This window comes from Primulina eburnea, chromosome 12 (genome assembly GCF_022965805.1).
Source record: "Primulina eburnea isolate SZY01 chromosome 12, ASM2296580v1, whole genome shotgun sequence".
NCBI classification, from domain to species: Eukaryota; Viridiplantae; Streptophyta; class Magnoliopsida; order Lamiales; family Gesneriaceae; genus Primulina; species Primulina eburnea.
Window position 1 is genome coordinate 2,369,726 of NC_133112.1, and position 24,532 is coordinate 2,394,257.

At 32.3% G+C, this 24,532-nt stretch overlaps 6 protein-coding genes across 8 annotated transcripts; 3 read left to right on the plus strand and 3 right to left on the minus strand.

Annotated features, from left to right (window-relative positions):
- Positions 1-348: 348 nt before the first annotated feature.
- On the plus strand, positions 349-2,336 carry LOC140807858 (vacuolar protein sorting-associated protein 45 homolog). Its single transcript, XM_073164818.1, has 6 exons — positions 349-378; positions 550-705; positions 1,213-1,320; positions 1,402-1,523; positions 1,632-1,763; positions 1,952-2,336. Exons 1-6 carry the CDS (start codon positions 349-351, stop codon positions 2,010-2,012), a joined length of 609 nt encoding a protein of 202 aa, XP_073020919.1. The 3' UTR covers positions 2,013-2,336.
- A 2,723-nt stretch (positions 2,337-5,059) lies between these two features.
- Positions 5,060-6,707, minus strand: LOC140807508 (uncharacterized). Its single transcript, XM_073164374.1, has 3 exons — positions 6,552-6,707; positions 6,246-6,441; positions 5,060-5,754 (listed from the first exon to the last, which is right to left on the minus strand). The coding sequence occupies exons 1-3, from the start codon at positions 6,705-6,707 to the stop codon at positions 5,315-5,317; spliced, it is 792 nt and encodes a 263-aa protein (XP_073020475.1). The 3' UTR covers positions 5,060-5,314.
- A 5,925-nt stretch (positions 6,708-12,632) lies between these two features.
- Positions 12,633-13,930, plus strand: LOC140807254 (pathogen-related protein-like). Its single transcript, XM_073164032.1, has 4 exons — positions 12,633-12,841; positions 13,043-13,175; positions 13,240-13,541; positions 13,687-13,930. The coding sequence occupies exons 1-4, from the start codon at positions 12,713-12,715 to the stop codon at positions 13,825-13,827; spliced, it is 705 nt and encodes a 234-aa protein (XP_073020133.1). The 5' UTR covers positions 12,633-12,712; the 3' UTR covers positions 13,828-13,930.
- Positions 13,931-15,443: 1,513 nt separating this feature from the next.
- LOC140807447 (pathogen-related protein-like) lies at positions 15,444-16,716 on the plus strand. 2 transcript variants are annotated; one of them, XM_073164290.1, is made up of 4 exons: positions 15,444-15,694; positions 15,800-15,902; positions 16,002-16,303; positions 16,442-16,716. In XM_073164290.1, exons 1-4 carry the CDS (start codon positions 15,557-15,559, stop codon positions 16,580-16,582), a joined length of 684 nt encoding a protein of 227 aa, XP_073020391.1. In that variant the 5' UTR covers positions 15,444-15,556; the 3' UTR covers positions 16,583-16,716. The 2 variants fall into 2 exon arrangements, with proteins under 2 accessions (XP_073020391.1, XP_073020390.1); XM_073164289.1 differs by having other exon boundaries at positions 15,454-15,694; positions 15,770-15,902.
- On the minus strand, positions 16,440-19,712 carry LOC140807445 (uncharacterized protein C57A10.07-like). The gene is made up of 3 exons (XM_073164288.1): positions 18,718-19,712; positions 17,506-17,630; positions 16,440-17,328 (listed from the first exon to the last, which is right to left on the minus strand). The coding sequence occupies exons 1-3, from the start codon at positions 19,304-19,306 to the stop codon at positions 17,008-17,010; spliced, it is 1,035 nt and encodes a 344-aa protein (XP_073020389.1). The 5' UTR covers positions 19,307-19,712; the 3' UTR covers positions 16,440-17,007.
- Positions 19,713-20,687: 975 nt separating this feature from the next.
- LOC140808252 (glycolipid transfer protein 3-like) lies at positions 20,688-22,714 on the minus strand. 2 transcript variants are annotated; one of them, XR_012112847.1, is made up of 6 exons: positions 22,283-22,714; positions 21,982-22,037; positions 21,589-21,719; positions 21,334-21,469; positions 20,956-21,098; positions 20,688-20,889 (listed from the first exon to the last, which is right to left on the minus strand). XR_012112847.1 is itself a non-coding variant. In XM_073165325.1 (6 exons), the coding sequence occupies exons 1-6, from the start codon at positions 22,527-22,529 to the stop codon at positions 20,854-20,856; spliced, it is 753 nt and encodes a 250-aa protein (XP_073021426.1). In that variant the 5' UTR covers positions 22,530-22,712; the 3' UTR covers positions 20,688-20,853. The 2 variants fall into 2 exon arrangements, 1 of the variants encoding a protein (XP_073021426.1); XM_073165325.1 differs by having other exon boundaries at positions 20,956-21,102; positions 22,283-22,712.
- Between the last annotated feature and the right edge of the window lie 1,818 nt (positions 22,715-24,532).

Here is a 24,532-nt window from a genome sequence, read left to right on the forward strand (position 1 = left end):
ATCCCAGCCAGTCCCACCTAATGATATCACACTTCCTCCAGCTCCATCTCCTGCCTACAAGCTCTCAAAAAGTTTAACAACATAAACACGTAGAATCAATTAAAACCCCACAGAAAGGAAAGAGCAGAATACAATTCAGATAGTATTAGATATACTCTCATTAAGTTATAATAAGCTAGTTAGCAGTCAACGAAAAGTTGTTAGGAAGTTGGGTTATGGTTAACAAGATAAGTACATATAAATAGATCTCAATGTACAGTTAACAATTTTGATTTGGTTTTTCATTCTTCTATTCAATGTTCAATGAATGAAATGTTCCGCACTCGACTTCTTGACTTCTTCCGTAATATGGTATCAGATGAACTTTTGCACGGAGACGTACGTCGATCGGAATCTTGAAAGGTCGACACATAGTTCTTCGAAAGATCGAACTTTCTGTCAAAAACAAATTGGGCTTTATTGATGGGTCAATCGCTAAGCACTCAAATACCGAGTTGAGTCTTCTCAATTACTGGACTCTTGTCTTCTTCTGTGTGTTTCTCTGTGCAGGCTATCACCAATCTTTTAAATAATGGAAGTGTCTCTGACATTGACCGTTTACGCCTTGTCATGCTGTATGCTTTAAGATATGAGAGGGATAGTCCCGTCCAACTAATGCAGTTATTCAATAAATTGGCATCACGGTCTTCAAAGTATAAGCCTGGGGTACGTCTCATACAATATTTACTCTCAACTTTCGTTTGCTGCAGTGAGTGAGTGGAAATGCCATAATGTCTTGCCTCCATATCCTTTACAATTGCCTACTCGTATATCATGTTTTTCTCTTTTTTGGTGGGATTGGAGTGGTTTCATTACATAAACTTCACCAACATGGGCTTTTCACAGTTGCATGGGTTTGATCTTCAGCAGGTGTTTTGTATCATCCTTCATGTTATGAACCTACTGGGTTTTTTGTCAGTTAAACCTTCCGATATTTTTCTATGCAAAATTGTTGCTTTTTTTTATATGGTTTTAACTTTTACGAATTAAAGATATTTTGGATACTAGTTCTTGGGTTATTTCTTGTTTTACATTTGAATGCTCGTGTTATCTTGGTATGACATAGCACGTGGAGCCTGAATCTCCCAGGGGCTCGGTTAGGCAGGAAAATATATGTTTCTTTCCGGTCAATTGTTCTAAAAAATTGCTCACCCTTCTCTGTTTGGTTGACAGCTTGTGCAATTCCTGCTCAAGCAAGCTGGAGTTGATAAGAGAACTGGGGATCTTTTTGGAAACCGAGATCTTCTAAATTATGCCCTCAACATGGCCCGTGGCATCAAAGTTGGTCTAGAAATCTCTCTATCTCACTTCAATTAAAAAGGTGTTTGAACATACTGAATATAAATTTGCATGCTTGTTCAGGGGGTGGAGAACGTGTATACTCAGCATCAGCCTCTGCTATTCCAGACAATGGAGAACTTTGTCAAAGGGCGTTTGAGAGATGTAGATTACCCCTATGTTGGAAATCATTTCCAGCAAGCCAGGTGGGATTTTAATAATGTTATTTGTATGAAGCTGCGTTCCTGAAGCCCATTGACATGTATATGGTTAGTTACTGTATCCTGAATCTCTACAGCATTATCTTTTTTCAGGCCACAAGAGGTGGTAATTTTCATTGTTGGTGGGACTACTTACGAGGAGGCACGCTCTGTTGCGTTATTGAATTCCACAAATTCTGGGATTCGTTTCATTCTTGGTGGTACTGCAGTTCTCAATTCGAAAAGGTATCATTAATATAATAACTAAATAAATAACCTTGATGACCCTCTCAATTAAATTCAGCTTGTATCCACCTCTTACAAATTATGCTCGAAATTTTATTTTATATAGCCTGCACACCATACTTGCACGAAAAGTTCGTTTATAAAAACACGGAAGTTGTCCTTAAATTTTTCTGTGGTAAAAAATATAGGTTTCTGAAGGATCTTGAAGAAGCTCAAAGAATTGCTCGAAGCAGCACTGGTGTAGCTTGAAATTTATTTACCTTCGCCCCTCAACTTTTGTAAGACGCGTACAATTAACATACTCAAGATCACACATACTCCAGCTACTGACAGTGAAATTCTTAATTGTATCGAAACCCCACACGCCTGTTACATAAATTGATGATGACATCTACTATTTTGTTTTTGGTTGATCGAGATATCGCTTAGCTCGGCAGAGGTCCAGCTAAAATCAAGTTTATTAGACAAAATTACCCGGTTCGAGGTCGATATTCTTCGGTGAAACCATATCAAGGTGCTTGTAATTTGCACGGTATCTGGTTTTTATTTGTACAAGAAGGTTTTCCTGTGATAGGAGCTTGTTTCGTGTCCAACTATTTGTTGGACGATGCCATTCTAATGTCAAGCGTCCCTAGATGGGCTTAAAAATCACTGTACCAACCTTGCCGGCTGTATTTTACAATTCGCAAAATGTTGGACTAGAGGTACTGCTGGTTGTTCCGTTGTATCCTGGGAAACAGACGTCTAAGTTCATCCTCGAAGCACACCGGAGGGGACGAATCTGTTTTAAGGACACCATATTACATACAGGCATCGGTTTGCTTTATTTTATGCATTGTGCTACTGTTTAGTTCGCTGTACTAGCTCGTTGGTTTTTGTATATGTTTCTGTTTCAGCATTCATTTTGTATAACACAAAATACTTCAATGGCTGCGTTATTGTGATTTTCTTACCCTTTCATTGTTCAAATTCATTTTTAGCTCTAATATAAACATTGAAAATACTAAATCTCTTAAATAAAATATACATACACAATCTTTACAGTTTAGTTGGCTTTGTTCTACTGAGTTTATTTATTGAATGTGTCAAAACAAATTAGGAATTTAACTATTTCGATCAATTAATTAATGTAGTTTGATAATACTTTCACACCCGGTAGTTGTTATGTATATGTATGTGTATGTATGAAATATTATCACATTTATCATTAACAAAAGAGATGCAAGTATACATCCCCATAGTATCCTGGTAGCTGTTTGAGAAATATTAATCCATAAATGTTCTTTTCAAATAAAATTTGCTGCACATCTCAGTTCAAGATTCAGATTAATAAAAAATTTGGAAATAGAAAAGGTACCATTATGATGGCCCCCAAATTCCCTACCAAACGAATTGAACAGACACTTATATATATATATATATATATATATATATATATATATATATATATATATATATATATATATATATATATATATATATATATATATAAGTGTGTGTGTGTGTGTGTGTGTGTGTGTGTGTGTGTGGCTTGCGTTGCGTAACATCCTATCTCATAATTAATTTATAATTTAATGAACTTCCATAGTCTAAACACGGTATAATTAATTATATAATAATAATAATAGTTATTATTATTATTATTATTATTATTATAATGTAATAAGACAAAAAAGATGGTGGATAAGGTATAATAATATTGGTAGTTAGTTCGTAGGTGTCCCAAGGATAAGGCCAAATCGAAACATTAAATAAGAAAATTGATTGATTATGTTCGATTTTGGGCTCAGATGGGGAAAGTCTCGTGAGTCTTGTCTTTCTCTCTTACCAACTCAAATCAATTCGGGAAAATTCGACTTTGAAAATATTTTGCATGACTAGAAATCGAAGCTCAGTGAGTGTTTAATTTACGAACGAATTCAGGTCACTCGTTCCTGTTTGACCATTTGGTTTACTGTAAATTGATTTTTTTTTTTTCAACTTAGGCCAAGAATTCAAGTTACATACCATGAATAAAAAAAATTATTAAGATTTTTCAATAAGAATTTATTTTACAAGACCAAGATTTTTTTCTTGTATTTTCATGAGAAAAATGTTTGAAAACTCGTAATTTAGATCAAACTTTTAGACTTGAGTAGAAAAATGGCTATTGATTCATCGAGAGACATTTCTTTATTTTATCTTTTAGGGATCTAGTAGTTATTTACAACTAATAGTAGATTTTTATATAATTCTATTTTATTTAGGATTCTACCTTGGTTAAGATAAAGCTGCAATATTAATCTTGTATATTTCCCCAGCTTGAAATTTTGGTCATATATGTTTTCTAATCTTAGTCTTATATTCTAATTTTCGATAATTTAATTATTTTTCATCAGAAGTGTGAGTGATGTGACACTGCACATATGAACGTCATGTTGGAGCCACACAGACACCACATATGTGTCACGTCGGAAAAATGATTAAAATTGCAAAAATAACGGAGAGATAGAATCGAGACTGAAATTTGATAACATGTCACAATCACATAGGGCGAAATATACTAGAGTGCAGTTTTGTTAAATAATATTAAGAAATAGCGATGATATGTGTTCACACTCAAAAACTTTCTATGAGCTATCTCAAGCAACACCCCGCCCCTTCAGCCCCAGCTTGCAAGTGGACAATTCTTGATAATTATATCGTACATTTTTCCGCGTTTTAGAATAATTTTTCAACAATATTTCGTAGTAACCTCTTTAATTATATTTCTTTAATTGAAAATATTCCAATTGATCGAGGCTCGTGTCACACAACCATATATGTATGTGTTAATGAATCGCAATTTAACATTTTGAGTTATTAAAATTATTTTTAAAGCAAATCATATAAAATTAACATTATACATTTTGACCAAAATAAAAAATAAAAATCACACCAATGGTAGGGTAATTGGTTGATGTTAACCCTCTCATGCTGTTAATACACATGTACAGATCTGAGATCACAATCTTTCCTGCCTAAAATATCCAATTGAAACTTGAAGCTTCGTAGACGCGAAGAGACACCGCCAATAAATAAAGAGTGGGTCTCGTGTGAGACCGTCTCACGCATATTAATATGTGAGATGTATCAACCATACTCATATTCACCCTAAAAAGTAATACTCTCAGCATAAAAAATAATATTTTTTCATGTATGACCCAAATAAGATATCCGTCTCACAATTCCACTCGTGAGACCGTCTCACACAAGTTTTTATCATAAATTAATATAAAAAACTTGAACCGGTCATAATTGTAAGTAAAACAATACATGAGAGAATACCTGAAGATTTGGAAAATTTAGCCAAATCACTGTTATCAACCAATAAATTAAGAGCCAAGAACATATATATACATATCGCTTTGCGTCAACCAAGCAATACAGAATAATTTTTGCTCACCAGACCGAATCTGGGTAAGTCAATTTTTTTGTATATATCATAAAAAAACATTAATATAAAACTCTCAGTTCTTGTAACCGTGGCGACGTTCTTGTATTTCCGATCGTCATATGTAAAAGTAAAATCCTTAAGAGCTTTGGGTTTCAAGTTGCAGATCAACTTGAACAAAATCAAGAACACATGCATTGCCATTTTGAGTCATATTGTATGTAGAGAGGCAACTCGTGAATTCTGCAGAAGAAACCCTTTTGCGATTTGTGGAAAGCCACTTGGACTTCATGTGGCTTTCTTTTCTCCATGGGGGGATGTGTAATCCTCTCTCCGTGAGAGACTGTTTGGCGGCTGAGCAAACCAAAGAAACCAACTTGTCTATTTTTTCTTCAATTCCCACAAATATCAAAGGAAGGGCATCTCTGAGTTGTTCATAATTTGGTGTTGGCCTCGCCAATGTGAACTCCGTCCTGAAATCTAAGTCCACTATTAATCTGACTTCTCGCTCACTGCCACCATCTTTGTCTATCATCACCACTTCAACATATTCGTAGTTACCAGGAAAGTAATAAGAGACTGCAAATATACAGCAAATTAGTCAGACGATATATATAGCGTCTGATTTAATTCTAAAATTTTGCTGGAACGAATTTTTTAAAAAAATATAGATAGAGATCGAGACTTGGTTTTCTATATATATATTTCAATTCAGAGGTGCTTCTGAAAATTTATTTTTCAGGTTTTTTTAAAAGAATATTTTTATGTGAATCTTTCCGTGAATGATATATAATAATGCGGTGAGTGAAAGTTAATGATCTTGAAATTTGATCAATATCATTAGATACCGATACCCAAAGTCAGCAAAACCCAGCTAAAACCCTTTACTGGAAATTTGATTTTCCCATGTTTGTTTACCTACATCAAAGTCTTGAGTTTGTGAAAAAGTTTCGGGTTGACCAATAATTGTAACAAAGCCATTCTCCCTTCTAAAAAAATAATTTTTAATTAACCAGCCCTTTTGAAGAGGAATTATGTGTAGATATACAAGTAGAGAGAAAATATTGAACCTGAAGGACAATCAAAAGGAGTAGACCAAGAAGTCTGACAAAGATGGGCTTCATAATTATCCATTTCCAATCTGTAAACAATCCATTTTCTGAGATTGTTGATGTTCTTCAAACCTAATTCATCCACATCTCTCAGGTACATCAAAACTTTTGTATAAATCTCAATTTCTGCTTCTGTGTGATCTTCCAATATTTCCTAAGAACACACAAACATGCTTATATTACATGTGTATATGAACAAAAAGAACAATGAAAATTCATGTATGTGTGTGTATGTAGATAGATAGATTATAGATAGATACTGACTTGCAAACTGGAATAATAATAAGTTGGCAGATCATCATCAAATTGAGAACTTTGGGAAGGAAGATAAAAGACAGGATCTGTTACTGTTGATCCACCGGATTCAAAATAATCTCTGATCAATTGGGATAATCTATCACCTTGCGAGATGTGACTCATCTTTCTTGCTTGATGGATCCTAAGAAATTCAGACAACTAGAGTGCTGGTATCATGTAAAGTATATATTGAGCACTGTAAAAAATTAAAGTGAAATTAAAAAAATTTAAGGAAGTATTGTGATCCATATGTTTCTAATTTTTTTTTAAATGTATTTTAATTTCATGATGGAAATCAGGTGTTTGGATCCTTAAATATCTAGAAGCTACCTAGGGGTAAGTATATATGATTGTTTCTATTTCTAAAATCTACTTTATAATAAGGGAAATATATATACTACTATCTATTTTTATTTTTATTTTTATTTTTATTTTTGTTTGCCCCCACAATCATCGGAATAATTTATTGTTATGTAATAAATTCTATTTTATAATAATAAGAATTAAAACCAAGCATGCACTCCATTTAATTCTCAATAAATTAGCGAAATATTTATTTTCTCAATCTAGATCATGCTGAAAATAAAAGAAAAAATACCGAATATATACCATTTCCAAAAATCATATAATACTATAACATATATAGGAGTGCAAATAGTAAATAAACAAAATTGGACATGTTAATTAATTATGTGGTGAGAAATAATTTGAGAGAGTATAATTAATGCTGCGACTTAATTGTATTATTAATTGTCTCCGTCATGAATAAAATATAGTGCACGAAATGATGGAGAAATAACTTGGCGATTTATTCGTAAAAATGGTTGGTTTCTGAGTCGTCGCCCTATATGGTCTTGATCTGTTAATTAGTTTGAAGTTAGCGTATATAGGAAGTTAATCATACACACGCACATTTATGATCAGGCCGTGTGATGAAGAATTTTCGCCGAAGATGCTATTGTTGACAAAGAAATAGACGGTAACATAATAAATGTATTAAATGTATTTATGGTGGTGTTTGGATGTCATCATTATTGAGATTCGGTAACTTTGTATGTCAAATGACAATGGAAGCATTTAGAATGGAAGACGAGATAGAGATATTTCTCTTCATTTAAAATCATCTCTTTATCGAGTTCTTTCTCTCATCTTATAGTATTTGAGTACTTAGTTCTATAATATTTTTGAGTTGTTTGTTCTCATGTACTAAAAGAATATGCGTTCTTTTTGGAAACACGGTGAGTGCTTGTACACCATAAAAATATTATAACCGAATTCTTTTCATACTTCCCGTAGTTTTTACCATAATAATTTTTAGAGGTTTTTTCACGTAAATTTCGATGTCAAGTTTTATATTTTTATCTTTATATTATTGTCTCAAATTATCGCACGTGAGTCCCACAGATATAAGGATAATAAAACGAAATAAAATAAATTAACATACTGTGAGATAGTAACAAATATAAAATGATGTCACTAGCTAGTCAGCTTTTATGTTACTTAAAATTATTTTGCACGAGGAAACGATATATTAATATAAGTCAAGGTTTCATAATTCTAATTTCTCAAAATATCTTTAATAACACTTATGCTTCAATCAGATATGGAAATAAGCATGCAGAAACCAAAATGGAACATATATAAATATAAAACAGAAATTTCTAAATCAAACTAATATTCGTGGATTACAAACAAAAACTAGACTCAGATCTCTTGCTTGTGAATGATCTCAATAAATTAAACACATCTAACACTATATATATCCATCTGTAACAAGAAATATGTATTGTCATGCTTGGAAAACTCTAATATTAATAAATTTTATGTCTACTTGATTTACGCACTTTTATATTAAAAGAAAATGATATTTAGTTATCCGCTTAGAATTGTTTACCAATTGACATACACATTAGACTTGCTAAGCAAATATGCTTGCAGATCATCTAATTACCACTTCACTTGACTCGACCATTTCACTTATCTTTGTTAGTTTTTCAAGTTTATTCCAGCTAGTACTTCGTTTGCATCAAAAAAATTTATACCCCTGCATGTGGCATTTCTGTTCGAGAAAATTAAGTCCAGACTATGATGCCAGCATCCTTTCCATTGAATTGTTTCTAAAGTGAATGGCAGCTTCGCCCCGACTTCTGTCAGGCTGCGAAGTATTGGCATTGCTCAATATGTATATACTATGTTTTCAGAGCATTCCGGTGTTTGGTTGTTTCTTTTTGTCATTAATTGGCTAGATCGAGTGTCTGTTTGGGGAAGCTATTTACATGCTTTACAATGATTTGTGAAGCTCTTGGGGTTTATGGGCCGAAGGGAAGTTAATTTGAGTAGGCATATGCCTAAGTTATCCTTCTTTCGAGCACACTCGACAATATATTCTATTCATTTTCTGTTCTATTTCAGGTTTATCTAAGCAACTTGATTACTCCAGCGTGAGCTATTGTCAATCTAACACGTTGAGTATTTGATTTAAAACATTCTGTTTTACTTTCATAGAGAAAAAACTATCATTCCTTCCTTGTAATAGGAAATTCTACGCGATCGATTCGCGGGTATCCTTATCTGGTGGTTCTGAATTTCAGCCACAGTTGGGCCCTTCACTGCCTTGTGCAGTTCTATTCAGTGAAAAAGAATAAGTTGGCACCAATCAAACCTATGGCTAAGACACCTTTGGCTAAGTTTTTGACATTCAAGTTAATCTTTTATCATTTGGAGCCTTCAAGGGATCATTGCCACATGACATGAAAACAAGCATACGAGACTACATCATATGTACTGAGGTGTGTGGTACGGTGAAGTATTTTTAATAGGTTTTCGTTATATCTCTTGTTTCTGTGGTGTGATATATGCATCTGGCTGTAGGAGCGGACTTGGAACCTCGAATGAACTTGGGTGGGTTGGAAGAGGTTGCTACCGATCATAATCATGTGCCTAACAAGCTAGCTAGATTTTGGCTTTGCTGTTGTAGATATAACATTCCACTTGTGTTTGATGAATGATCAAGATAGTGTTTGTGAGAATTTATTTTAAGTGTTTTCAAGTTTCCAACAAATGAAATATTTGGAAATTGTACGTAGAAACTAGGAAATACTTAAAATAAACTTTTACAAACACTACCTAAGACAATCGTTAAAATTATTATCTTTTGACATGTGGGAAAATGGAAATAGTATATCATTTTTTATTTTTTCGTTTACCAAAAAAAAAATGGTAGAATTTTTGTTCTAGAAGTACCTGATTTTTGGAGAAACAAATAGCCTAATTAAAAACAAAAGTAAGAATTTCCCTATTTTTATTTTTTTGCGTGATTTTCATTTTTGACATGTTATCGGTCAATTCGTAGTCTTAATCCACTAATCTACATCTTTTTTTACTTGAATGTTGACGTGTGGCATCGGACACGTCGGTATTTTTTGTGATACGTCATCAAAACTCGGCTTCATGTCAATACTCAAATGAAAAATGATTAAAATTGAAAAAAAAAAAATTAGTGGACAAAATCGAGATGCAAATGCTAAAAAATTAAGGCTTGAATTCGGCTCGAAAAAAATATATTCGAGCTTGAGCAATTCGAAGTTTGAAAATTTTAAAATTTGAACGACAACAAAAATGAAAATGAAAAAACTAGCAAGTCATAAGATCAAATTTACAATTTTTTTCTTATTTAAACCAGCTAAATATAGTTTTATTCTTTATATCCTTACCAATACTTTGCCCCTTTTATGGGTTTTTTTATAATTAATTTAAAAAATAAAAAAATATTTCAAAAATAATTCAAAATAATTTTTTTTGTGTAAAATTACTTTAATCCATGCTTACAAAGCGCAAATGCTCATTATTATTATTATTATTATTATTATTATTATTATTTACTTTAATTTAAATAAATATAAAATATAAAAATTTATAATATATATTAATTATTAAAATATTTTGTATTATTTGGTTAGATGATTGAAAAATTAGAGATATGAGAGGATTGAAGAGAGAAAATTAAGTCTTTATATCATTAACATATATGTAACTTTCATAAAAATATAAAAGACTCACATTATTTAATGATATTGAAATATGAGGCAAAACAAAACACTCTCGATTTAGCATAAAATAACTTATATTTTAATTATATGTTTTAAATTTCACTATCTCCTTCCTTGCAGTTTTATATACATTTCGAAGCAATTTCAAGTGATTACATGGCGCATATCATTTCAAATTCATGAATTTCATGTTATTTTAATTTTAGATTTTTATTCCCTTCATTGGATTTTCGGATATTTTATTTTTAAATTATTGTTCCATTTAAAAAATACTAATCTAAATACAATCAAAAAATAAATTAATTTATAAAAAAAACCTAGATTTATTATTATTAATAGATTTATTAAATAAATCAATCTATAAAAATGAAGAAGCCAACAGTGAAGGAAGCAAGGAAGCAAGCATTAATAATCACTTATATAATATATTAATATTGTATATTTATGTTGTGATTAGTATTGTATTTTTATGTTGTGATTGAAATTTAATTAATAATAATAGCTTAAATATAAAATAACCAATGTAAAATTAGGAATATAATGAAAATATTATAATTCAACGTAAGTTTTATCGATACTATATGCTAAAATTAAACCTCTTATTGGTGTATTGATGAAATAATACTATTTTTATTCTCTTTAATTTTCTCCCTTCACTCCTATCATATCTCTAATTTTTCAATCACCAAACCAAATAATACAAAATATTTAATAATTATCATATATTATAAATATTTATATTTTTATATTTTTCATTCGAATTAATAATAATAATAATAATAATAATAATATATTTATAAATATACTTTCATATTGTTCTAGTTTTATGTTGTGATTGAAATTCAGTTATTAGTATTAGTTTAAATAAAAAATAAATAATGTAAATTTAATAAAAGAATGAAAATATTATAATACAGCGTAAGTTTTATCGATATTATATGCTAAAGTTAAACATTTTATTGATGTATTGGTGAAAAACTACTATTTTTATTCTCCTTAATTTTCTTCATTAAATCCTCTCATACCTCTTTAATTTTCTCCATGCAATCCTCTCATATCTCTAATTTTTCAATCACCCAACCAAATAATACAAAATATTTAATAATTAACATATATTATAAATACTTATATTTTTTATTTTATTCGAATTAAATTAATTATTAAAAATTATAATAGTAAATAATAATAATAATAATAATAAATTAATAATAATAATAATATAAGGGAGCATCCGTGCTTTGAATTATTTTTGAAATATTTTTTTATTTTTTAAAAAAATCCTTTTATCCTAGTCATAGGTTTTCCCTTATCCAATAGGTTTTACCATTTGAGCTATTGATTATTTTTCTCTATTTGCGGCTCCTTGTCCGAGACGAAACTATTCCTATTAAAAATCCTAACTAGACTAGCACTTCGGCCAATAGTATTAGACCTTGTTCAAGAATAATTTCCATCATTTTATTTTCAAAATTTCGAGAATTATAAATAAAAATAATAATAATTTTATTCATATTATATAGAAAAACAAAGGTAAAAAATCATGGACCCTCGTAATAATTGTGAATTTTAACATGAATAAAATAAGCTCAAGCTGCTAAAACAGAATCTGTACTCCTGGTGGCTTTATCACCAGGTTATGTACTATTGGCGCTCCGGGCCGCCCGCCAATAGTACATATTACTCGTAAAGAATCATTTCCATCGTTCTATTTTCAAAACTGATCTCGAGAAATAATATATAGAAAAAAGAAAAGTAAGGTTATAAAAAGAGCGTGTGGTACTACTCGTGTCTTTTTATGACCCAGGTTCGATGCTTTTTGAGAAACGAACGAGATTCAACGTTTGGTGGCTGCGCAGTCATTGAATAATGCCCACTTGGGACCTGTCATTCATAATAATTCAAAGGTCGTTTTTTAAAATTTTTAATTATCAGGAAAGCCATCATCCTTATATAAAGACCGCACAGGGAAATATACAGATCCTACTTGACTCCAACAATTATATAAAGACCGCACAGGAAAGCCATCCTCAACAATTAGTTCCTAACTTGTGGCAGTTGGCATAATATATTGAGCATAATATGGCAAACGTTGGAGGAGACAAATACAGATCCTACTTGACTCCAGAGGAACTGAAAACGACAAAATGGCAAGCAGGTCCTCCTAACTACGATGTCGTTAACAAGCTCTTCGAAGAGGGCAGAACTAATGTAAGTTATGCTGATTAATATATGTGTATGATAGATAGTTCGTGTGTTGTGTAATTTTTGGTTTTTGGAAAAACTGTTTTTAAAATTTATATATGATGGTTATTTTTACTTCTATATAATAATAATAATAATAATACATGATATTGGTCAAGATTGACTCAATGAATGAATTGTTTTTTTAATTATTAATTGAATGGAAAGATATGGCCCGTGGGATCACTCGAGGAGAAGATTCAAAATTTGGTGAAGACATGGGAAATGGAACTGGTGCACAAGGCCGATCCCAATGAATACAAAACGCTCGACCCTCAGAAATTCGTTGTCGGCATCAACGGTACGTTGATCAATGTAACAGGTGTTTTAGGTAATGATCATCTGAAGTGAAATTTACGTGACAGGCAAAAAGTATTTTACGCTCCAAGATATTGTCAAGGTTGGAGGAAGTTACAATATGTTCTTACACACCTCTTTGCCACCATCGTTGAGGTTTTACGACCCGGATAAAGAGACGTATGATTCGTCCCAGACGACATTCAAGGCCGTGTTTCCTCGTGGATTCGCTCTTGAGATACTTCAAGTTTATTCGGGACCTCCGGTGGTATGCTACAAGTTCAGGCACTGGGGTTACATGGAGGGTCCTTTCAAAGGGTATGAACCTACTGGCGAATTGGTTGAGTTCTTTGGAACTGCGGTTTTTGAGGTAATTACATTTCTTGATAAATCGATTATAAGAGAATGTGCGACACAATATATAAATTGTTTTACGAAGCTCAATATTTATATATTATATGATATTTTTTTACTATAATTATTTACGTAATATTTGGTTGCAATTTTTGAAACAGTTGGATGAAAACTCCAAGGTTGTGAAGGTTGAGTTCTTCTGTGACCGTGGAGAATTACTGTCAGCTCTAATGAAGGGCAAGACATCTGATGGATCAGCAAGCCAAGCTCCCTCTGCCTCCGGCTGCCCCTTTATGGCTTGATCAAGAAGAAGCATTTTGGTTTAATTTCGTGCATTCGCATGTTAATTTGTGTTTGATTATTTGCATAATTATATGAATATAATAAATTCAATGGATTGGATAATACAGTCTCGCAATATCAATAACATTATTATTTTATAACAAATTAAGGTGGATTACTATTTGACACACTTGGTACCACTTTTCCAATGTTTTAAGAAGCCTCGCCTAGGCGGCATCTAGCTGACCGGTCGATCACCGCTCCAATTTTTCAATCTGTTTAGGTGGTTGCTTAATGTAATATGCAATTTTTTTAGAAAAGATTGTTGGCACATTTTACAATCAATTTGTAATCGTTAATTTTGAGTTAGAATTTGATAATGAATTATTGGAGAAATATGGGGATGAACAAGAAAATTAAATATTTAGGCAAACAAAATAAAAACCGCCTAGGCGCTAGAAAATGTTTAATGTCTCAGATTCGACGATTATCTTCATTGTACCAAGACATCTCATAGTTGTCTCAAGTTAAGTACACTTAACTTTGGAGTTCTTATATGATTAGTTTCCAAAAAAAATAGACACATTCTTGATGTGAATAGTTCATAACAAATCTTTTAAGTCATTCTCAATTACACAGTCTCATACCTGAACAGTTTTGAAATTCAACTCATCCTGAGATAATATTAGTTTATTCATGCTCTAGTCTCCTACAAGTCTGTCAAATTAAAAGCTGTTTATTATCTGTGCAACCTCATCGCATCGATGATCACCCGCAACCCTCTTCAACCCTAGTTGTCACACAATAGGTGATCACCCGAATACTGCTTGCCACTTCTTAGAACACTGCTTACGTCAAAGGCCAGTGACATAGAAACCTTAATTTTGTGTCCTAAATTATTTGGAACATTATTATCGAGTATCCTACCGTTGGAGAGACAGGCGGCAAGTAAATGATACTATGTACAATGTACCAAAAGAAATGTTTTTAGAACTTGATACACGGGCATATATATTTATATATATAGTATTCATGAAGTTTAAGATTCTTGTGTGTCCTATTTTGTGAAATTAATTGATTTTTATAAAAATATTTTACTCAACATAGAAAAAAAAATATTTTTTTTCATTTAATAAAAATATATTTTGCTAAATTTATAATATAAACATAATTATAATATATTGTCAAATTTTTAAAATTTAACAAATACATATTATTTCTCCAATTTATTATTATAGTGAATATAATTGCATTATTACTTTTTGAAAAAGCACACATCATCTAAATAATAATAACAAACTATAACAAAATATTCCCACAAATTTTCAATATCAGTGTTTATGATTTTATATAAAATGTAACTAAACTCCAAAAAAACCAAATGTACAGATTTGCGTTAAGAGGCACTAAAGTTTTGTCGAGGGGGTAATTCGGGATAAAAATATGCTCCGAAAACCAAAATAATTATTTGAAAAGAAAATCATTGAACGATGCAGATTGGTTTTTGCAGGCATCTGGAATGGAAAATTATTCAACTCTGGGCGGCTGGAATGGAAAATTATTCAACGCTGGGCCATTTAGATTTTTATTTTTATAATTTGCTCCTGCAGGCAGCTGGGATTGAAAATTATTCAACGTGGGCCATTTAGATTTGAATTTTTATTTTTTAATATTATTATCGTATGATAAAAACCACACAGCGGGAGTCTTTCTCCTCTAAGATTCCTAAACTCTAGTTGAAAATTAGAAATGGCGGAAGTTAGTGTTAACGGAGGAGACAAATACAGATCCTACTTGACTGAAGAGGATTTAAGGACAACAAATTGGAAAGCGGGTCCTCCTGACTACGAAGTCGTCAACAAGCTCTTCGAAGAAGGCAGGACTAAGGTGTGTTTTCAAACAATCAAGTGTCTTTTGTTCGTTTTAAGAAAGAAAAACTTTGAAGTGATTTTTGCATGAAAGATATGGGCCGTGGGATCACTTGAGGAACAGGTTCAAAATCTTGTGAAAACATGGGAAATGGAACGGGTGAACAAGGCCGATCCCCGTGATTACAAAACACTCGACCCTCAGAAGTTCTTAATCGGTATCAATGGTAGGCCGGTTCTTGGAATAACCCATTATCACATAAACATCTACTCTATGATATACACACATATTAAGTCATCGTAACGAATAAATATTACTGTGACAGGCAAAAGATTTTTTACTGTTGAAGAAGCTAAAAAGATTGGTGGAGGCTACAATGTGTTCCTACAAACTTCATTGCCACCATCGTTGAGGTTTTACGACCCCGATCAAGAAACATATGATTCATCCCAGACGGCATTCAAGACCACATTTCCTCGTGGATTCGCTCTTGAGATACTTCAAGTTTATTCGGGACCTCCGGTGATATGCTACAAGTTCAGGCACTGGGGTTACATGGAGGGTCCTTTCAAAGGGCACGAACCTACTGGAGAATTAGTTGAGTTATTTGGAACTGGGGTTTTTGAGGTAATCACATTTCTTGAAAAATAGACTACACAATATGGAAAAGTGCATTTGTAAATTTACCATTTTCAATCGATAGCACAATAGTACGTGATTATGATTTTCTTCCCTAACGTTTGAGATATTTTGTTGGAGTAACAGTTGGATGAAAACTCCAAGATTGTGAAGATTGAGATCTTCTGTGACCGTGGAGAATTACTGTCAGGTTTAATGAAGGGCAAAACATATGATGAATCAGCAAACAAAACTCCCTCTGCTTCAGGCTGCCCTTTCATGGCTTAATTAATCAAGAAAAAGTATTTTGGTGATCTCTAGTGCACCAGTGTATTTGTGTCAAGGCTTTGGGACGAATAAGTTCTATAGATTGGATAATATATTACCAACCTTAATTTTTTATCCTTACGCATATTTTTCTACTGTCGACTTTTGTGGGGAAAAAAAACATACTGTTACACGCGTGCTTTTAAGAAAACTGAGGGAAACGCTTGCAGACTATGGCCAAAATTAATGAAAATTTCAAGAATACAACAAGGACTTGTAAAATTTGTCAAAAAATAAGAAATTAGCCCTTTAGAGACAAGCCCACCGACCACTTTCGTGTTCAAACGGCGTAATTGTCTATGATAATCGCAGGCAAGCAAGAAACATAAGCCTGGGTATCAAATTGCTTATAGATAAAAAGGAAGATAAACAAGCAGTGAAAAATTTTATAGACTCCAAGGGAGAGAGCCCGGATATGGAGCAGTCCCACAATATCTGAACAGCCCAGCAATTTCTGGACACCCATTAGGATATGGGATAGACCGATGAAAGGGGTCACGGCCAAGTTTTTTCCGACGCAAAATTCCTGAACAACCATAAGGATCTTCTTGAAATTGAGATCTTACCAATGCTTCACCTTCTAATGCTGCTTCCCTCGAATTTTGAGTAGATGGTGTGCCCGAATACAGGAACCTCGATTCGGGAAACCCAATTGCTGAACGGTGAAGATGAACAAACCTTTCCTCCTTAAAATCATAGCCTACAACCTACGCATCGATTCAAAAACCAAAAATACGAATATATAAGCCATTGCTATAATATATAAGCCATTGCTATGTATCACTCCAAACATCAAGCTTTTATGAGTAATCATCATTGCTTAACAAAATTCAATCTTCAGGCTTCGTAGAGAACCGAAAATGCAAATAATATTGTGTTCTTACGGTTATATTATGAGGATACGTGCCAGTAAGCTCCCGAAACCGACAAACACTAAATAAAAGATTTTCAAAGCTGTCCCTTGCATGTTCTTCAGTAAGTGCTCTCCCTTTCACTTCATGTTGCTTGCCTGCAGAATTTACCACATAGAATAGTCAATTTCACGCATGATCTGCATATAATTGACATCAAACCATATTTATTCACAAAAGAAATGTCAACTTAATATAACACCTATGGTATAAAGAATTTGCCAAGTTCACAAATTAGATGTCTTTGACCAACGAGTAAATTATAAGTAGTCCTTACTCCATTTCAATTTTTTTTTACCAATTTCTATCTCGGGGAAAAATGTAAAACAAATGGTTGAGTATTGAGAATAGCATGCTTGGCTACGCGGATGATTAACAAAATAAAACTTTGGGATACATCTGTGAAAGCACCTGATCAGTGCAACAGCCAAATCTTTGGAGCTAAACTTAAGTGATGAAAAATAATCTCAAAACAATTTCAAATTTCATTAAAAAGAAAAAGTTTTACTTCCTTGAGTTCAAAAATTCAATTGGGTCAGCCTAGTCTCTGCCACTTTTAAAAGGAAACTTCTAAGTGAAAATCTGACACATTGCATGTACGCAGCTGCACGTTCTTTTAGAGAAAATAACTTGAATACAAGATGCATGTATAATTTATCGAAACAAAGTATGTTACTTGGACTCTTCTGCTTCATATACCCATCCAAACACGCCTATGACCACTCAAATTCACAAGGCATCCCAAAATAACTCATGATAAAAGAAACAAACTCCTGTTCAACAATGAGGTAACTGATGCTCTGTGTACTTCAAGCAACATATCACAACAAGGCAAAAGATTTCGAAGTGAATGGCTTCATAGAAGTCTAAAATTAACGACACCATTGTTTATATAACATAGAAAAATACATACAGTATGCCAACAACAAATTGGAAACATATTAGAGTATGACTAGGTCTAAAATAAAATTAACTTCTCTCACTTTCCATTTATGTACATGACAGATTTCATGGTTCACATTATCTAAAATTTTAATGTCATACATTATGCTCAACCTTTTGACTCTTTTGCTTTAAGCCTTTTAGCACAGAATGCATCATATTTCAAAGGTTTTATCATTTCAAAAGCTTCAAAACATGTTAAATCATCAATAAAATAAGGGAAGCACAACTGCAAAATCTCACCAAACCATCCTTTGGACTCCGCGGCAACCCAGTAACTCTGAGCTTCACTCCTTGGTCCAGCATTCTTCCGAGTCTCACCCCCGCTGAACAAGAGCAATGCTGCATCATCATTGCCCGTGATTTCCACTCCATTTTGTATATGTTTTATAAAGGTAGCAGCTTGACCTGGATGCCTCTGATATGATTCCAAATACCAAGCATCCTCCTTATCAACGTTCTCACAACTACTACTCGTATAAACCGAATGGCCAGCTACCATTACAAGATTTCTAAAGTTATGAAAGGGATAACTCTCCACATTCTCATTGAATTTGCCGTAACTAAACATCATTCTAAACCGGCCCTCATGCATAGATAATATAATAAGGGTTGTCATCCCAATCGACAAGAAAATCAAGAAGAGCATAGTGGGGTGAAGCTTGAAATAGTGTCGAATCTTATTCCCAACTGCTTTTAGCATTCTCAAAGGATTGTTTTTGTGCCTTCTTGATTTTTTACCAATCCCAGACTCTAAGTCAAAATCACCCCTTGGATAGGTCTTGAACGACTTGGGACTATTACTAGACGAAAATGAAAAATGTGTCTTCATAGATTACAGAAATCTAACACAATAATAACAGAAAAAGGCATAGATATCCGAGAAACAGACCATTGAATCTCAACATCATGCGGAAATTTAAATCATCCCCACTCAAAAAATGACATCAATCACGAACAAGCTGGAGGGATAATCGAGAAAAGGTAATCAAAACTAAAAATATCATTCTCAACCGAAAACAGTCAATCAGAAGCGAGCCCAGATAAAAAATTCAGCAAAAGAACACGAAAGCATGGAAATTTGAAGAATGTCCAAAAAAATTACGAGGAACTTAGATTACCTCTAAACTTCAATTCGGGTTGAATGTCATAATCGGAAATATTAGAAATCAAGAGAAAATTGTCAACGGTATCGAACAAATCGCTTCGGGTAGGACTAAAGACCAGAGGAAACAGGCTCTGGTAGACAAATCAGAATCGCACTCCAGTAAATAAATATTAATTTAATTAATTATTACTAATTACTCATATAAATTTTAATTTAGATAAAGAATTTGAATTAAAGTAGAATAGTATTTTTCAAAATTATCCAACATAATGAAATAAATAAATTGATAATGCTTCCACTCCTATTTTAAAGGGAGTAACGATTAATTATTATTTTTGAAATTATTTATAATAATAATTCATTATTATCCATTTATTTTTCATATTCATGGATTATAAAAATTAAAACATAATTTAATATTTTATCTAATATTTACCATTATATGAAATACAAATACAGTCATATACTAACTATATGCTATAATTTTCGATTTATCTAAAAACACGTTCAACTTATCAACCTAACTACATGATTTACTATAATATAATAACAATTTCTTCATTTCCATCTGCGGTTTATTTCAATTTCAAAAATTTACACCTTTTATTATAAAATTAAATAGTTATTTCAATTTTTTTATTACGGATCATTTATTATAAAATTAAAAAATTATTTCGTTTTTTTTTATTATTTTTTACGGATCATGATTCATGCATCTGCCACGACTGAAATACTATACATAAAACCGGATTGCAAAAAAGGCCCGATGTTTTAAAATCTGGGCTGGATTCATATCCCGGTCTCGGATTTTAACTATATCTGGGCTAGCTTTTGGGTTAAATTAATTAATAGAGCATCTTTAATCTTTGAACAGTTCCCTTAAATTTTCAAAGATTTTGCTTAAATTTTCAAAGATTTTGCAGGAAAAAGCCAGACATGTCTTTAACTCCTGGTGGAGCCAATTCATTGATATAAAACTATATTTGATCATAAAATAAAATAAAATAAACATGACTGACTAATATTAAAAGAAAAGGAAACTAGAAGTTAATCCGTGTCGACAGTAATGGGAGTTATTGACCTAAAACTAGGTGTGGTTTTGAGATGACACGAAACAACATAATTTTATTACATATTTTCACTGTACAATCTGTTCTTTTTTAGAAACAAAAAAAGCAATTGTAGTCAGTAATCAAATATCGAAGGTCATGCATTACACGTATATTTTCTGTGCAGATTCTACATTTTAATTTTTTTCCTGGATATCTCCTTCATGTAGATTTCAACTTATCCAGTCCATATGTTTTCTGCAAAATAAATATTCGATATGAGTTAACGATTCTCCCTATCTTAATTATACTCACCAAACTCACCAGAATATCATGGTTTTGGTTCAATACAGGGGCAAGCAATTCAATCATCCTCTGCAGTTGCTCTTTAAGCGTATCCAAATCTTCATCTTTGGTACTTTTAAGAATGTTAACTAAGTTTGGGCCATCGGGCACCAGTTTAAGAGCTACCTGCCAATAAATTTTGCGAAATTAATCTACAGGTTGCATTTGGATTATTGATAAGCAATGAATTGCAAATCTCAAGTACTTATATTTTCAAATTTATCCGACATGTATTATGTTTCGATCCGATCACATGAACCATAGAATCTTGATATTAAGGCAAACGAAAAGTTGGTCTGGTCGTGACAGAGAAGTTATCTTCTGTAACATTCCCTGGATGTGATAATGGGAAGTTACCTTACAAGCAGCGGAAGAAATCCAACCATGCCATGGCTTTAAAGTTGTGTTATAAGACTCTTCCACGGCTTGCTCCATATTTCTCTCAAAATCTTTCACAAGTAATTCTAGCAAACATAAAGTGAAATCAAGAGACCTGCATGGTGCAAATATAAAAGAGAAAAAAGTGAAATTGAATATCGAATAACTTCAAAGAAAAAAAGAAGATAATATGGGCTTTTTTTTAGTTGGCTGTGACGAGGGAAAACAATTAACCTAGTGAGCCAAACGAAGGCTTTACTGCATGTAGGGCCTTGTTTTGCCTTGCCTTCATTGACCTCTTTCTTTAAAATCTCAACCACATCCCAATACTTTGAAGGATCAGAGACATGAAACTTCTCTAATCTCTATACAAATATGTATGGAAAAGTCAAAACAATGAAGTAAAAATCAGAACATACAGAATGACATCATGTATAGGGGCAAAAATGACCATACACCAGGCGCCAATACTCATCCTGTGGTAAAGTCAAAATGAATGGTTAATTAGCCGTAGAGGAGCATCCGATGTAGACAGTTGATGGGGATGCATGCGTGTGTTCTTCACACATTGTGAAAATGACAGATTTATCCATATGCTCATTTTCTGTCTTAAATAAAATTGTTTACCTCTATATTTTGGTGTATGTCTTGTCTCAATACCGCCATTGTTGGCCCTATCTTATCTGCAAGAATACGATCATGATTGATATCACACCACAAAAAGAAGCAAATTTTTTCAGTGAGAATCACCAAAATTTAAAAAGTGTCCCTTTTCAAGTAAAAGTCACCAGTCATAAAAAATCTTCACCCACAATAAAATTAAGGACTCGCGAAATGTGAAATTGTTCTGAAAAAACGAAGCATATGTGCCAAGGCACGTGTGTGTGTGTTTTGGTGTGAGAGGGGAATAATCGAAAAAGAGTGTAACCAAGAACTTGAATGAGCAAGTTGCAGAGAGAAAGAAAGGGCTTTATGGGAATTCGATGAACCGCAGGTGGAAGTTGATCGCTGCCGGAGGAGGAGGCGATGCCGCCGTCATTTTTTAGGTTGACCGACATGAGGGACAATTCCTCAATGGCGGACCTTATCTCCGATGACGCCATCTCCGCTTCTCTCCTCCGCTTCATTTCTGTCTCTTCCAAGAATCTAGCCGCCCCACCGATTGTACTGTACATGCATATATATGCGTACTTTTGGTTGAAGAATCTTTACGGGAGAAAAATGTAATGAAATCGATGTTTTTTTTTAATGTAAGACCAGAATTTTTTACTCTGTTTTTGAAATGGGAGGTGGTAATAAACTTCAATCACGTCTGAGCTCAGAAGATGCTTCACTCTTGTGCGGATTTTTTTTAAATAAATTTAATTTATATTAATTCAATTCAATAGTATTATCTAATTTAATATTGCCGATGCTTGAAGTTTTTGACACCGTAGATTGTGACCCCTAAGCATATCTTGATTATATAGTTGTTTTATTTCTCGTATATGCTTTTTTTTTTTTACATTTTTCCAACTTTTAATCTTGTATATGATGAATTTGTATTTTTAATATTGTAATTTATATTTTTTTATTATGTTTTTTTTATTTTTATTTTTAGTCATGTAAATAATTATTTTTTTATTTTGATTTTTTTTATCAGAATCTATCAACTTGCTAGATCAAAATGTAGCTAAATCTTAAACAAAACGATATGTTAAACTATATATTCCCAAAATAATTTCAAAATGAAATGTTATTTTCTATTTTCTATTTGTAATATAAGTCAAACTTAAATAGCGAGTAAATAATTGGATGCACTATCCCGAATATAAAGTGAAATTCTACCTCAACATTTGAAAAAAGAATTATTGTTGTAGTAATTGTAGCGTTGTCTTTCTGTGTCGATATTTAACTAAATTCATAAGGATTTTGTGGTAAATATGGGATAAATTCTCATTCCTACATTAAACAATGCTTTTATAAAGGTCGATAGTTTAATTACAACTAATAACATATTATTGAGATCGGATTAGAGTTTAGAAGGTTGAATAAATTCTTTTAAAAAAAATTCTAAACTCTATCAAATAGTGTGATTGATCTTGATGGTGTTAAATATTAAGATTTGATTTTTTCAACTTCTTAAAAATGGTCGGATCACAAATTGTGCGGAAACAGTCTGATAAATCTTATGACTGATTTATAGTCAAATAAGACAAATTTAAATAAGATAAATATATGCAGTAAAGAAATAACACAAGTGATGTTTATGGATGTTCGGATACTCAAGCCCCTAAATCATCTCTTCTTCCACTTGTAGGGCAAAACTTGTAACAACCCGTTTCAACCTTAAGACTTATCAATTGCCTAAATTGAACCTCCTAGTAACTTCTTACAACGGTTGAGACATATAGTCTAACAACAAATATAGAAATAAGATGATGAATCATTCGATTCAAACGGTCGGATAACTTCTCAAACGATCTTGAGAAGAAACTGTAAAGTAGTTTGATAGAAATCTTTGAAGATTCTTAATGATATGAATTAGTATTCTCTGGAGCGAGGGTTAATGAGCAATTAGTAAGTATCAAAATCTCATAAGTGCTCGGAAATATTTTAGAAATGCAAGCTTGAATGGTCTGTCTGATTTGCTCGGAAATACTAAGGGATCTACCACATATCACTTTTACAATTTATTTATATTTTATATTTTAAACACGTCTTGTATAAGTTATATACGTTCGTAAATTGTAATCAAATGAATTTTATGAATTAAGATATATTAAAATATGGATTTAGATTCAAAAAATACCTGTTTAAGTATTAATATAAAATTTATATCTAAGGTTTGATGATCATAAACTAAACTTATCTTATATTAATGCATATCATTAAATTGAACTAAACAAGACTACAAACGTGATGATCAACCTAAATTGTTTCTAGATTTATTGAACAAACAAATCGAGTTCTCCAACTATTTCGATCTGATAGAGTTTCTTCATCAGGACGACTTGAACCAAGTTGTTCGAGCAAAACAGATCAACTCGAAGATCATCAATATTCTTTATAGACAAACTATTTATCTCCGAGTATATTATAAAGTTGTGATCGATGACAAAAAATAGAAAATTTGAATTATTATTATTATTATTATTATTATAATATAACAAGAGGTGCACAGTTATCGAGCATAAAT

What these genes read in the sequence shown, in the direction of transcription:
- LOC140807858 (XM_073164818.1), top strand. Translation starts at nt 349, where the DNA reads ATGGTATCAGATGAACTTTTGCACGGAGAC. An exon ending in CTTCAAAGTATAAGCCTGGG is followed by an intron (nt 706 to 1,212) that starts GTACGTCTCATA and finishes TTTGGTTGACAG; the next exon opens with CTTGTGCAATTCCTGCTCAA. An exon ending in ACATGGCCCGTGGCATCAAA is followed by an intron (nt 1,321 to 1,401) that starts GTTGGTCTAGAA and finishes ATGCTTGTTCAG; the next exon opens with GGGGTGGAGAACGTGTATAC.
- LOC140808252 (XM_073165325.1), bottom strand. Translation starts at nt 22,529, where the DNA reads ATGTACAGTACAATCGGTGGGGCGGCTAGATTCTTGGAAGAGACAGAA. An exon ending in TTTCTTCCGCTGCTTGTAAG is followed by an intron (nt 21,103 to 21,333) that starts GTAACTTCCCAT and finishes ATTTATTGGCAG; the next exon opens with GTAGCTCTTAAACTGGTGCC. An exon ending in ACCAAAACCATGATATTCTG is followed by an intron (nt 20,890 to 20,955) that starts GTGAGTTTGGTG and finishes TTTATTTTGCAG; the next exon opens with AAAACATATGGACTGGATAA.
- LOC140807254 (XM_073164032.1), top strand. Translation starts at nt 12,713, where the DNA reads ATGGCAAACGTTGGAGGAGACAAATACAGATCCTACTTGACTCCAGAG. An exon ending in TCGAAGAGGGCAGAACTAAT is followed by an intron (nt 12,842 to 13,042) that starts GTAAGTTATGCT and finishes TTGAATGGAAAG; the next exon opens with ATATGGCCCGTGGGATCACT. An exon ending in TTGGAACTGCGGTTTTTGAG is followed by an intron (nt 13,542 to 13,686) that starts GTAATTACATTT and finishes TTTTTGAAACAG; the next exon opens with TTGGATGAAAACTCCAAGGT.
- LOC140807508 (XM_073164374.1), bottom strand. Translation starts at nt 6,707, where the DNA reads ATGAGTCACATCTCGCAAGGTGATAGATTATCCCAATTGATCAGAGAT. An exon ending in ATTATTATTCCAGTTTGCAA is followed by an intron (nt 6,442 to 6,551) that starts GTCAGTATCTAT and finishes GTGTGTTCTTAG; the next exon opens with GAAATATTGGAAGATCACAC. An exon ending in TCCTTTTGATTGTCCTTCAG is followed by an intron (nt 5,755 to 6,245) that starts GTTCAATATTTT and finishes GTATATTTGCAG; the next exon opens with TCTCTTATTACTTTCCTGGT.
- LOC140807445 (XM_073164288.1), bottom strand. Translation starts at nt 19,306, where the DNA reads ATGAAGACACATTTTTCATTTTCGTCTAGTAATAGTCCCAAGTCGTTC. An exon ending in GGAGTCCAAAGGATGGTTTG is followed by an intron (nt 17,631 to 18,717) that starts GTGAGATTTTGC and finishes TAAATTCTGCAG; the next exon opens with GCAAGCAACATGAAGTGAAA. An exon ending in CGTATCCTCATAATATAACC is followed by an intron (nt 17,329 to 17,505) that starts GTAAGAACACAA and finishes ATCGATGCGTAG; the next exon opens with GTTGTAGGCTATGATTTTAA.
- LOC140807447 (XM_073164289.1), top strand. Translation starts at nt 15,557, where the DNA reads ATGGCGGAAGTTAGTGTTAACGGAGGAGACAAATACAGATCCTACTTG. An exon ending in TCGAAGAAGGCAGGACTAAG is followed by an intron (nt 15,695 to 15,769) that starts GTGTGTTTTCAA and finishes TTTGCATGAAAG; the next exon opens with ATATGGGCCGTGGGATCACT. An exon ending in GTTCTTAATCGGTATCAATG is followed by an intron (nt 15,903 to 16,001) that starts GTAGGCCGGTTC and finishes TTACTGTGACAG; the next exon opens with GCAAAAGATTTTTTACTGTT.